We start from the raw sequence: 13,195 nt of genomic DNA on the forward strand, positions 1-13,195 counted from the left end.
TGGAAGAGACCACCTCAAGTTAGCTGAGGCACAGCAGACTAACCCCTCCTTCTGCGTGAATGCAAATGTTTTATCTCTCAGCAGAAAACAGGAATATAAAAGGCAGTTGGAAATACATGTATTACTTTATACACAGACCAGCGTACAAACACACAAAATCTACAGTAATAGAACATTTTGTTGTGTCTTGCAAAACTCAAAACACTTCAAAGTCAGTGAATGCCAGAATTAGGCTGCTTGAGCAACCTTATCTTGTCTCCCCTTCTACTTTGTCTCCCCCTCTACTTTGGGTATGTGACATTTGACAGTCTATAATTATGTGACTGCTTGCTAATTTTTTTCATGGGACTCAGCCTCATTATGAACAGGATAGACCTGCTCTGGGGTGGTGCCATAAAGGAAAGCTGTTAGATCCCTTAGGAAAACGGAAGCACGCAGCCTTTTAGAGCCCGAGTATCACAGAATCCTTTTCCCTGTGTGTGCTGCAAGTTCCATCAAGACCCAAAGCCTTCTCACTGCCTTCCAGCACCTCATTTGAGGAGGCAGGAGCCTCCAGAGCAATACTCAAACAGTATTGCAGAGAAATACTCAGTCAGTACTGGAAAGCACTGGCTCTTTCCAATCTCCAGATTGTACTAACGCCTCACCAACGTGGACCAGAACTGCACTCTCAGTACCTTAGGCCTGGCCCCCTCTTCTTCACATCCTCCCTCTCACAAGACACAGTGTGATAGTGGGGATATCAGTTTTCTGTGTGTCATTGTCTCCTCCAGTGTTGGAGAAGGGAGCAGACAAAATCAATTGAAATGCCTCTTGACAACTTTTCCAATTGCACAGCACTGCAACCATGATGTCCTCCCCGGCCCCTGGGGATGACTTGGGAAGGCGCTCACCATGGCAAAGTAGCATGCAGCTCGGTTGACATGCAGCTTGCACAGGAGTTCCTTTGGGATGGTCACCTCGTCGGAGGCTGCGTAATCCGCCACGTTCAGCCCTTCTACATACTGTACCAGCGAAAGCTTGAAATCCTTCTCTCGAAACAAATCGTTGCCCTCTGCAAACAGGTTTCTCACCAGCTTTTGCAAAAAGGCCTGGGCAGCAGGGAGAGAGCAAATAGTCTGAAGTGGATATTCAGAGACAGGAGAGGTTTTCCAATTTCCCATTCCTTTCCACATATTTTAGCAACTTCCCTGCCCACTAAGATTCTCCTGCCTCCCCAACCTCCTGTAAAACATCAGTCTTTTGGTAGAGGAGAGTAATCCAGTCAAATCTTCTTCCTTCTTAAACACTCATGTATCTTCTTTTCCTGAAAACTGTCATTGTCAGAACCTTAAAGCTTTAAATTACAGACAAATTGTGACAGACCATCCCACTTTTGGTATGTAAACTAATGGCTGTGCAACAGAACAAATCTTGCTAACCAAAGAATTCCCAACTTCAGGAAACAAATTCTTTATTACCTCATAATCTTCTTGGCTTAGGGGTAATGTGGACCTGAAAAGAAGAAAAAACTCTGATCAAACAGGCATCCATACACAGGCTTTTGTCTGACAAAGAAACCATCTTTCTGGTCCTGTGTTGATGATCTCAGTGAGTTGCTGAACAATTTATCACTTTAAAGAGAGCTGGGTCAAAGAGAACACAATTAGGGGCACTGTGCTCTGTGATGGCCACAGTGGTTGTCAAGAGATGGTCAGGTCCCAAAGGGATTTGAGACTAGAGGAATCTTATTCTTAGCTATTTTCTGTGCAAACATGATCCTCTGTAATATGCTTTCAGCTAGCCACCTAAAAAAAAAAAAATCTTTGAGAAAGTCCCATGAGAGATTGTCATGGAGAATACAAGCGTATTTTAAGTGCATCTGGCTCTAATGAGAGGCACCAGACTGGCACCCCAAGACCTCCTCAAATCCTCTGTGTGACCAAAGACATACAGTGATAAATGCAATCACTTTCCTCTGCATTAACTTAGCCACACACCTTTAGGCCTACACCACAAAAGGAAAGGAGAAAATGCAGGTTCAGGAGGCTACTTAACTCCAGCTGTCTTGGCCAAGTCTGCCAGGCTGTGCCACAAAACTGTCAGTGCTCGTGTGGATAACACCTACCCCACAACAGCACTGAGACTTCGATGAAAGGTTCCTTTCTTCAAATCAGACCACCCAGGTAAATCCAGGTTTGGTCCACATGTATTTATTTTTTCTCTTCAAGGAGAAAACAACAGGCTCTAGAGAAATCCTTAGCACCTTTCATGGCCCTACTCACCTTTGAAATACATCGTATACATGATCTTATTGGTCAGAGAATAAACTTTTTTTAGATTTCATTTAATCTAATCATCGTCTGCTCCTTAAAATTAACTACAGGAAATGCCTTGGCTTTGTAAGAAACATTCATGCTGCTTATAAAATTGGACTACCCCTCTTTCACATCAAAACAAGCCAACAAATGACACTGCCCCTGGTTCCAAGTTTAAGATACGCTCCAGAAGCATGAACAACACCCCATATTTCTAAATTATTTTCTTTCTAGTAAATAAACCTCACAATTGCCTCTCTGAAACTGGGTTATCAGTCTCATTTAGTCTCAGTCTGGGGCAAAAATATCATTGCAATACCACAGGATATAAATAAGTTAACATGGAAGATTTGGCTTTTTTTCCTATTGTAGATGCAAAGATTTCAGCCATAGTAACTGCAGGAGTCAAAGCAGACCTTAAAAAAAACCCAAAACAATCTGATTACAATCTTGCTGCTTCCTTACTCACCATGGAACCTGGAGCTGAGTCCGAGGCCTTTGCTAATTCAAACATTAGAGGGAAAAAACACTACTGTACTTTATAAGGAAGCACTTGGACTTGTAGCTACCACATGAGCAATCTCCTCAAGCTCTAGAAGGCCACATGATATTTACAGAAGAGTGACCTGAGGCATCTACCAGGTTGGCAACTGTAAAAGAGCCCAGGTCATCTATTTCTGCTATAGGCACTATATGGGGCACCTGGCAAGTCAATTGTACCCTGCTACAATTACCCTTCTACAAAATAGAAACACTATCTCCCTTCCTAAGAAAGGTGGGATAACCTTTTTGAGAGAGCACTTTGAGATCTTCACGCTGAAGATAAAGTAGAAGGTCCAAGTACTATTTGCATTATGTTGACTATAAAGATCATCCTGGAACTGCAATGGAGGGCAAAACCCAAGGAAATTAAAATTATACAATTTCAAGTTTAGAGAGATGGCAGAACAAGAAGCACCCTGAAGAATCACAGTGAAAATCCTCAGGACCAATACATCTTTCCCACGCAGCAGCCCCAAAGTGGTAAACAGGAAGAACTCAGTTCCCGCAATCTTCGATAGGAAGACAACCACCTCCGAAGCCACACAAAACAATGAGGTTGTCCACTTACTGAATGAACTGAAGTCCTTTCTCTATTTCTTGTTTTCTCTTCTGTCTCTCCATTATAGTTGCTGCAGAGGAAGAAGAAAAAAAAACATCACAAAATGAGTCATTATAGGTCTTGCTGGCAATTAAGCAGCACAGTATTTTGTGTGTGCCTGAATTTACTATTAACAAAATGTTCCAGACCAGATGCCCTGAACACCGAAGTCCATGATTTATCCACCCAGCAGACACAGGACAGCAAGCAGCTCACTACCAAGTATCTGCTTTTTCTCACATGCCACCACCAGGCTACATGGGCAAAGAGGAATTACTTCAGTTTGAGCTCTCTACTTAGGCTGCCAGTAAACAAAGCAATGGGAACCAACTGTTATCATGACTGCCTTCTAGGAAATAATAAAAAAATAAAAATGAACATCTCCCTTGCACTAGCAGTCATTTCAGGAATTTGTGCTGAGACCCTCCCATGATAAGCAAGTCTAACCACTACTTATCTGGGACAGATTTAAACTGGTTTACTGCACGACATACGAAACAAGTAATCTATGTAGGTGTATGGAAGCACATCACAAAGAGAGATGCGAAGGAAGGATATGGAATTGCTTGCCATGGTCCACATAAAAGGACAGCAATTAATCTATGCAATGGGAATTTGGTGCCTAAAATCAGCAGGCAAGAGCAGCAGAGACGGGAATACTCCTTTGGAGACGGGACAGGGCCCCATCCTGCAGTGTTTTAAATTGGGGTGGGCAGTGCATGAAGAAGGCTCAGGAATTATTCCCACTTAGTCAGGGACATAAATGGGCACAGTAACTTGCCTGGGTTTGACTAAATCCAGTCTGGGTCTCTGTAAGCACAGACAAATAAGTAGTATGATAGAGCCATTTTGGAGTAATGTCCCTTTTCTCAACTAAAATGGGCTTGAATCACAGCATTAGATACATGAACATCATCCCCTGCAGTTTGGGAGCAAATTTTGGAATGGCTCCTCTCTGACCTCTCCCTAAGGTACACAGGTCTGCCACACAAGAAAAGACTAAAGAAGGGAAGAAGGGATGGCACTTTATGGCAAAACAGAGTTGACAGCAAATTTCCCAGCCTTGTCGTCAACCAGCTGTGATCACAAACAATGCTCAGCACCTGAGAAATGGTAACCTGACAAAGGCAGCAAGCAGAAACACTGAGATGAGATGGAGCTGAAGACACTGTGCCCTCCCAGCCTGGGATCGCCTCTGAAGAGATTATGAGAAAAATAAAAGTCGTTTCTCTAACTCTACGCTACAACACCTTGGAGAGCATTATCACTCAGCTCCCTCTTATATTAAGACCATCCCTATCATTCTAAGTCATCTTACGGTATCTATGGCACATTCAGTCTGGAACAGGGTGAAGGGACCTTTAAAGTACGTGAAAATCAATCCTGACAACTCAGCAAGCCCTTATTGATTGCGCTCTCCACCATGCAAAATGTAGAGGAATTGATACCTGCCCTTTACCAAGAAGGAGACTTGGGGGAAGGGGGAAAGGCAGCAGTGAGAGAAAGACCAGAAAGAAGTGTTAGCAGAAGGAAGCAAGAGCTTGAAAGTGACCCTGTGCAGTTTCTAAGTCATCAAACATTAAATCTGAGAGCAATCTGGTCTGAGCAGCAGGTAGAAGATTTAAGCAGCTGCATTTGGAACGGGATGGGCAGTGCAGCAAGCAAGGGAAAGCCAACAGACAAGGCGAGTGATTATCAGCATCTATATAAAGGCTTTTAACAGAAATGATGGAGAAGAGCAGGTAGACTTCAGTACAACACCAACAGAAGGCCTGGAATGATTTATAAATAACCTGGATAATAAGCAATCAGAAAGAAAAAAGGAAATTTAACAAGGAGACTGTGAGGTTAATATGATCACTAATGCTACAGGCAGACAGGCTTGAGGGGTAGCAAAAGAGACAGAGTCCATTTATTTTACATTTCTCCTTGCATGAAATTCTGCAAAGACAAGAAGAAGTAAGAGAGAACAGTCAAGATGAAGAGAAGCAGTAGGAACCATTTACACACACACAGCAGTGAAAGCCATGAAAGAGGAGAGAACAACCCCAGAGCACTGTAGGGGAGAACTGTGAGGGCCATCAGAGACAAGGGTGGGAAAAAAGCCACCACAGGAAATGACAAGAGGTAAACTGGGGGGGAGAAGAGGAGTTAAAAAGTCAAGGGGACCCTCGCAAAGGCTGATGGGGGAAAGGACAGGGAGGAAGGAGGAATTTCTAGCTGTGTGGCCCCTGAGTCCACTAACAGGCTTTAAATGTCCCGAACAGCCTCACCTCAGACCCCTGCCCATGCACCCTCTGCCCATGGTCGAGGACCTCCACTTACGCTTAGATCCAGGCATACTGCCTCATCTGAGCCATACTGTAGGTGCACCTGTCCTCAGTCATATCTCCTGGACAAACCTTGGACCTACACTGTTAGGCAGCTTGTCTCCAGTCTGGCACCACCTCTGGCACCTCCTGCTGCACTTGCTGGGTAGACCCTAGACCAAATTAACAGTCTCTGGGGCTGTGGATGTACCCCTACTTGTAGGGGTACATCAGCATCTTGTTCTGTCTGCCCTGTTTAGATATGGTGTACCCTAGTTAATGAGGGCACTGCCGGTGGCTGTCATCACCTTTGGCTCCCAGCTTGTCCTCCCTGGAGGAGCAGCCCTGCTCTTGTTGCTGCCTGACATGAGCCACACTGGAGAGAACAAAAGTTAGGGAAGTGAAGCGGCAGCCCACAGATCTGATGAAAAGGGAGACTGTTGGCAACTGTGGGGAGAGCAGCTGAACACTGGCTGGTCATCCCAAAGTCAATGGCTGCACTCCAAAAATGCTGTGGCACACCTTCACAATTGTGTCTATCCACATAACAGACCATCACCTTGAAAAGCTTCTGATACACACAGCGTGCTTCAACTCTGCTTCTGAGCTCAGCTCTTGAAACACTACTGCAAGGAGCGAAGAAGAAATCAGTACCTGCTCTCATGGCTACCCTGACCCCACTGCTAAAACATCCTACACAGCAAGATGTGGGCATGTGTTACAATGAGAACTGGTTACTGTTGCTTGCCCACAGAGAAGGGCATTCAAACATTAGGGACCAACAGCTGGAGTGGAGCCAAAGGACTACAGGGAAAGGCTCCAGAATGTCTCCTTCCTATTGCATCCTCAAGTTCCCCTTCTGTTTCTTCTCTCCTCACCACTACTGCCAGCACATCCAACATGCGTTTCTCCATCCTTGCTTCATGTGGATGGCTGACCAACCTACTGCATCTTTGTAAGTTCCACAACACTCAGCTACAGTTTTGATCCTTGCTACAAAACCCTCATTAAAAAAATCCCTCTGTGCCCTGCATGCTGTTTAATCTCTGCAGTACTACCCTCATCTTCCACAGTGAATGTTCTCCAACCCAAGACCCTCCATTGCCTTCTTTAGACATACACCACAGGCCTGATCTCCCCTCTGAACTGTTGCTCCCTGATACCGCCCCACATTCCTCTCTCCTTGCAAGTGGGTGACCAGCTTCCTCTGCTAAAGCTCTGTTATGTCTTCACGCTTATGTCACAACTTTGCACATAAGACTCATGTCCTCATGGCAACACCTTCAAAATGCACACCACATGCTGCTGCCCTAACAACTTCTTTCACATCTCTCAGGAACAACCACCTTTCCCTTTGATCTGACTCCACACCAGCACCCTCCTCCATACATGGCAGACCTCTCCCCCATCCTGCCTGCCCCATCGCTGCTGGAGGCTAGCATTCGGACTCCTCCTTTTGCTCCTTACGCCTCCTCCCCTGCCACCTCCCCGGCAAACTCAGGTCACTTCTGTCTCCCCTCGTCACCCCAACCTCTTCACCATGTCTCATTCGACCCTCGGACCAAGCCACACACCCGTTACACTGGCAAACGCAACACACAGTGAGCCACCCATACCTGCAACTCTTCAGTTCTGCTGCGCACCATACCATGGCTGATGTACAATTATTTTTAAGCCCAGAGCCTGTTCAGCTTTTGTTTTCTTGGTCTTTTAAATATTTTTAGAAACACAACGGAAAACATCTCATGAAGCAGTGTTCCTAAGTGTTCTTTTTTTTTCCCCCACCAAATCTGTCTGTCCAGACTTGTCTGCTCAAATAACCAGCAGAATTCGAATCCAGGGTATTTATATCTCCACTACAAAGCTCTTATCCTTTCAGTCCAGAGATGTTTATCTTCTCTGGTCCAGCACCTAGAGAGGACTTTATTCATAGTTTGTCAATGAGTTACAAACTATTTGCCAGACAGAAATAAAATGCTGCACATAGGCAAAACGGTTTTCTTGCCTTCGGAAGAAAGCATGAGCCAGTAAACAGGGTGACTCAATCACAAACTGGGTAGATTCATTCTGCAAGACACTATGAGATGAATGGAAAGACTTGAATTTACCTTATCAAGGGCTGGGTATTACTCCCAACCTGGCCAAAGCTGAATTTGGGCAAAGTTTTTCATACTGCATTTCTGGGATGTCAATGAGTTCACACTTGACTGACTTCAAGGCTTTGACTGTAAAATTTCAGCCAGAAATAAGTGCACCAAGATGCAAGGGGCAGGTTGTAGAGCTGAGACAGGAGCTCAGCCCCAGGGTCTGTGTGCTCTCCTCCAGGCAAAAGGCTCAGGATGAGCTAATCTGCAAACATGGAGTCTTTCACTGGCTGCAGTTTGGCCACGTCGGTGGTGCAGCAGAACAGGTAACTGGACTCACATCCAGCAGAGGACAAGCCGCACAGCCCACTACAAACACAGGCTCCCACTCGCTCCTGTGGCTGCTCTCCGCCATGCCCCACTCCCTGGGTTTGAACACTTCTCACAGCTGACAGCTTTCAGGGTCCCCACCACCATGCTGTGCCCACTGGATCTGACAACTGTGTCCCTCCATGCGCCGGCCACCCCAAGGTACCTCTGTGGTCACTTTCCCACACCCCAGCACCCCACTAGTCCCGCTCCTGTCCCACGGCACCATCGGGGCGGCTGGCATTGGGGTGCCACCAGCTTCACTCAGCAATACCTCCAGGAAATGCAGGGTGAGGCAGCAATGACCCCCTCATACCCAGCTGAAAATAAAAGCATCAACCAGATGTTTCCCCAGGAAGGGGATGGAGATAGCGGCCAAACCCTCAAGAGACCACCCTGCCCCCATCACCCCATTTTCCTCTCCCTCCAGCCTCACACCCCACACATAACACTCTGTATACTGCAGCCACCCCACACGTAACATCCCCACATACTGTGGGCCACCCTTCCTCCTGCCCCAGCCCTCCAGGCCCTGCCCGAGGGGCCCTGCATTGCGGCTGGGGCATGAGGAGGGGGCAGTGGCGTGATGCTGCCCGTCCCTCGGCCACTTGCTCTTGGTTTCGAGCCCAGCCAGCTTGCCCTCCCCTGCCTCGCTTTAAAAATTAAATCCGGGGCCAGTTCCCACAGGGGTGGAGCGCGAGCCCCTGCTCACCTCCTCCCCCCACCCCCAGCACTAGGCCGCCGATCCCCGGCCTTGCGTAGCAGCCGCCGCGGGCAGAGATGCCACTTCGGCCGGCCAGGGCGGAGAGGGGCCAGGCGCCGGCACCTCGGCATCCCCCCCACCCTGGTCCTGCTGGAAGGGGTCTCCCGCGGCAGGAGATATCCAGGCTTCCCCGGGAAAAGGAAAACAAATCAAAACATACTCTTCCTCCTTCCCCACCCCGCATCCGCTTAAATAAAAATCACACTTCTCCAGAGCCTGGGAGGCGACTTCAAGGGGGGAAAAAAAAAAATATAACCTCCCCTGCCACCCGGAAACTGTCTAAAGCATTGACGAATTTGGAAAAAAAAAGAAAAAAAAAAATGCCACAACCTTCTTATTTGATAAACTTTACAAGCCCCTATGGAAGGTGCATCTGAAAAGCTATTCCACAAGGGCTTCTCTGCTGCTTCATGGGGTTTATACCAAATAAGAGGGGGAAACTGCAGCCTAAATACGGATCTGAACACAGCTCTCAAACCTACAAACCACAAACAGGCACAAACACAATTAATACTAAGTTTTTCATATAAACCGAGGGACTTTTGCCACAGCTATTCACTTTTAGACTACTACATTTTTTCCAGGGGGTGGGATTAGGATCTCTGACAATTATTTTTTGCAAACCCCACATTTTTGGCGGAAGAGGGGGTCAGCTTCAAAATCTCGCCCATATTATTTTTCTCCACTTTTTTTTTTAAATTTGCAATTACACAACGTTTCATCCATGCAGTTACTATCTGAAACCTTTACTTTCTAATGAAGCGACATCCACATTTTCTTGTTTCTCAAGTCCACCCCCTTCTACATACACAAACACACACACATACAGAATTGGTTTAAGACAAAAATAATCCCCCCAAAATAATAATAAAGGACTCACCTCTCCTTGGATTTTCCCCCCCACACTATGTATAAACTTTCCTTGATAAATGGTATTGTATTACTAGAGATATTATTAATGTATTATTACTAGAAGTAATAATAGAGTAAGTGCTATTTAATTATAGAAGGCAGCATTCTGCTTCTGGATCGGCTGCCCCTGCAGCTCCCTCCATGTGCCTCCTGATCTCTTTACTTTCATTTCCAGGTCTCGCTGGCTCGCTCGCTCTCGGCTGCACCAGCAAGAGAAAATGCCTCCCTGCACATCCTCTGGGCCCTAGAGGCTACCGCTTTCCATTACAAAAATTCACAGATCTTTCCCTTGTGGTTGATTTTGAGATTCTTTAAGGTGAATTAGGCTTAAAAAAAAATAACAATAATAAAAGCCAAAAGCGCTTCAGCGGTCGAGGCTCCGTTCTTATTTTAATGCAACATTTTTCTTCTTCCTGGTTGTCTTTGCCGACATATAAAATATACCCCAAAAGAAAGGAAAGCTGCCTCTGCAGAGTGGTTGCATGCATTCGAAGCGCAGCAATGAACTGAAGTACGAGACCCCCCCATGGGATTATCACATACATGAAACAGTGACCCTTTTGCTCACCCGTATATGTTTGCTGGAAAGGGGCCAGAGCGATTGCTTGTGGCAGAGCAATTATCTATTCCAGCCAGACCTTACTTATTCCACCCCAGACTGCTGAGGGGGTTCCCTGTAAATAAGATCTTCTGAAAACATAAATCTTTGGGTGGAAAGGAATACGCAGTGTGTGTGTATATAACATATTATTATATAATATACTATTGTGTATTATACAATATACATATATGACCTATAATATATATGTATATGCATATATATTTTTCTATTTATGTACACACATATGAGTTCGGGCACTTTTTGGGAACCAAATGTTTGGCTTGTTTTCATCCCAACTCCCTCAATATTTCCAGAAAGTGGACTGAATCTCCACAGCAGCCCATGCTGGCAGAGCCCCAGGAACGGAGCTGCCGGCGGGAAGCAGGGGCCCAGCAGCATACATTATTCTGTCGAGGGAAATGGTTGTGAAGGCAGAGATACACACACTGCCTTAGGCGGGGGGTTCATCCCTCCCTCCCCAGCTACACTACCATTAACTTCAGATAACCCTCTGAAATTAGTTTTATGCTCAGCTCCCAGTCCAGCCTCCCTGGTAGGATAGCTTTTCCTCTCCCTAAAGGATTCTGTCTACCATCAGATCATCATTTCCAGACTGACACTGGTTTGAATTATCACCTCTTTTCCAATGTAGTCAGTGACATGTTTACTCCTCAGTGTCTCACTTCTCTATTTACAGTGACCCATAAGAGTGTCACTTTGTGCTTTGCAGCTAAGCAACTCCAACAAGATTCAGAGGCAGGTAGAAGGTATTATCTGAAGTGTACTAAACTTGTTTAATATTTGAAACATGTTGATCAGAAAAGGAAAGACTTTATTATATTGAGTACGATTGGCTTCTGACAGCTCTGTCAACACAATAAACTGATAATTTAGGAAATATAGGCTGTGAATTGTATCATGTACCATACGACACTGGAGAACACTGTCTTACGCTCTGCACAATATTTAATCACAATGCACTCTTTTTTAGATACTTATTATGATCCAAAGATTGCTGTTATTGATGGATAATACAATGTTTATTTTTATTATCGCTTCAGCAGATTTGTTACCTCTTATTTTTAGGCAATGACACCATGACAACGAGTAGAGTCTAACCAAGCTGGGCCTCTGCTGTAGAAGTTGCTGGGCAAAATGTACATGAAAGGACAATCCCTGCCCAGGGGTGGTTTTGGGCAGGAGAAAGGTGGAGGAGGCCTGGTGGGGGAAAGTAAACACGGGGAGACCTGACATGCCAGATCGCATTGGGAGGGCAGTGTCATGGAGCCATTAAGCATCAAATGAGTCACAGAGCCCAGGATGCTTCCAACCCTGTAGCACCTCTGAAAGGCAAGACATCACAGCTGGAGGGGAAGAAGAGGGCTTAGGAGGAGCTGAGGAGAAAGAGGAACCAACCCAAAATCTACATACAATCAAGAGTTATAGTGGAATAAGCACTAATTTTTAATTCAAGAACATTCATTTTCAAGACTGCATTTCCCAATTGAATGTATGTTATACTTCCCTCCAGCCCAATTTCCGTTGCCTGTAAGACTGAGAGGTGTCCTGGAAGGTCATGATCCAGCATGTACTGCTCCTCTCTTGAAATAACGTCTTTCCTTAGTGGTTAACATGAAGTTTTTCACAATTCGCAAGCATGGTTATCGAGGTCTTGTGTGCAGATAGTCAGCAAAGCCAAAACACCGCCAATCCCTGCTACGAACTAGTTACAGTGTCGTAAAAATTACTTTGATTCATAAAGCCATTCTTTCAGGGAGAATGAATCAATGGATCTATGCTATGATGACACAGTACACCTTCATTCCAGTATAGCTACATCCACAGTTAAAGTCTTTATTCTCCCAGGTAATTACCCAATATTTGGGAGAACAACAGAGAAGGGAATCAGATGTGTTTGATATGATCCTGTTTATTGCTAAAGATTGTGAGGAACTAATCACAAGTGCCAAATTCCTTGCTTATATTTTCCAAGTTCAAACTCCTCGAGATCACACTAATTTATTCCTTCATCTGGTCTACATTTTCTGGTGGCTTTATGCTTCTCACATACACCTGTAATCTAGTCAGTGCCTCAGCTTCTTAATTTTCTTCAGTTGCAAGAGAAACTCCTCTTACTATTTGTGAGTTAGCTTTTGCTCAATTTTTCTGTTTGGTTGCTGTACTGCTTTATGGCTTTTATTCTTTCAGCTGTCATGTTCCATAAAGAAACTTAATTGCTTTCTGTATTCCCCCAGAACGAAGAAGGTCTACCATGCCCTTCAACCTCAATGCAGTCTCCCAGGTCCCCCAGCATTGCCAATTTCTGTCATTATTTTCTTGGGTACGTATAAGCATATGATACTGTTTCTGAAAACCACAGTTGGGAGAATTGTGAGAGGAGAAATGCCTCTTGTAATATTTTGTGACCCAATGGCAGAATAAATCCAGCCTATTACCCACCTTGATACTGATCTCACCAGGTACCTGTGTCTCCCAGCTGAAATGGTACCTATGTCAGTGCCTGTAGGTTGCAACTCAGAGATAAGGGATTGGGTTAAAAGGACCTGTGCAAACATACTACAGTAGCACGCAGGTTTACTTTTAGGTGTACTTTTATTTCTATACTCAAGAGGAAAATGTCACACACAATGTACACATGAAGCCGTCAAGCAAATGGATGCTTTTTGCATGCTTAAGTAGGAATGACTGTGCACTCCTC

The 13,195-nt window shown here is 45.2% G+C and overlaps 1 protein-coding gene across 4 annotated transcripts in view; it reads right to left on the reverse strand.

Moving 5' to 3' along the window:
* ZC3H7B (zinc finger CCCH-type containing 7B) overlaps window positions 1-10,069 on the reverse strand; it is a 50,436-nt gene extending 40,367 nt beyond the window's left edge. For 3 of the 4 annotated variants that reach the window (XM_059816189.1, XM_059816190.1, XM_059816188.1), the window contains exons 1-4: window positions 9,844-10,069; window positions 3,409-3,469; window positions 1,461-1,494; window positions 894-1,091 (exon numbers count right to left, since the gene is read on the reverse strand). In XM_059816189.1, the coding sequence (XP_059672172.1) occupies window positions 894-1,091; window positions 1,461-1,494; window positions 3,409-3,461 (285 nt within the window). In that variant the 5' untranslated portion in view covers window positions 3,462-3,469; window positions 9,844-10,069. Of the gene's footprint in view, window positions 1-893; window positions 1,092-1,460; window positions 1,495-3,408; window positions 3,470-9,843 lie in introns of those variants that run through there. The other variant, XM_059816191.1, reaches the window with a different exon arrangement.
* Between the last annotated feature and the right edge of the window lie 3,126 nt (window positions 10,070-13,195).

This window comes from Gavia stellata, chromosome 4 (genome assembly GCF_030936135.1).
Source record: "Gavia stellata isolate bGavSte3 chromosome 4, bGavSte3.hap2, whole genome shotgun sequence".
NCBI classification, from domain to species: Eukaryota; Metazoa; Chordata; class Aves; order Gaviiformes; family Gaviidae; genus Gavia; species Gavia stellata.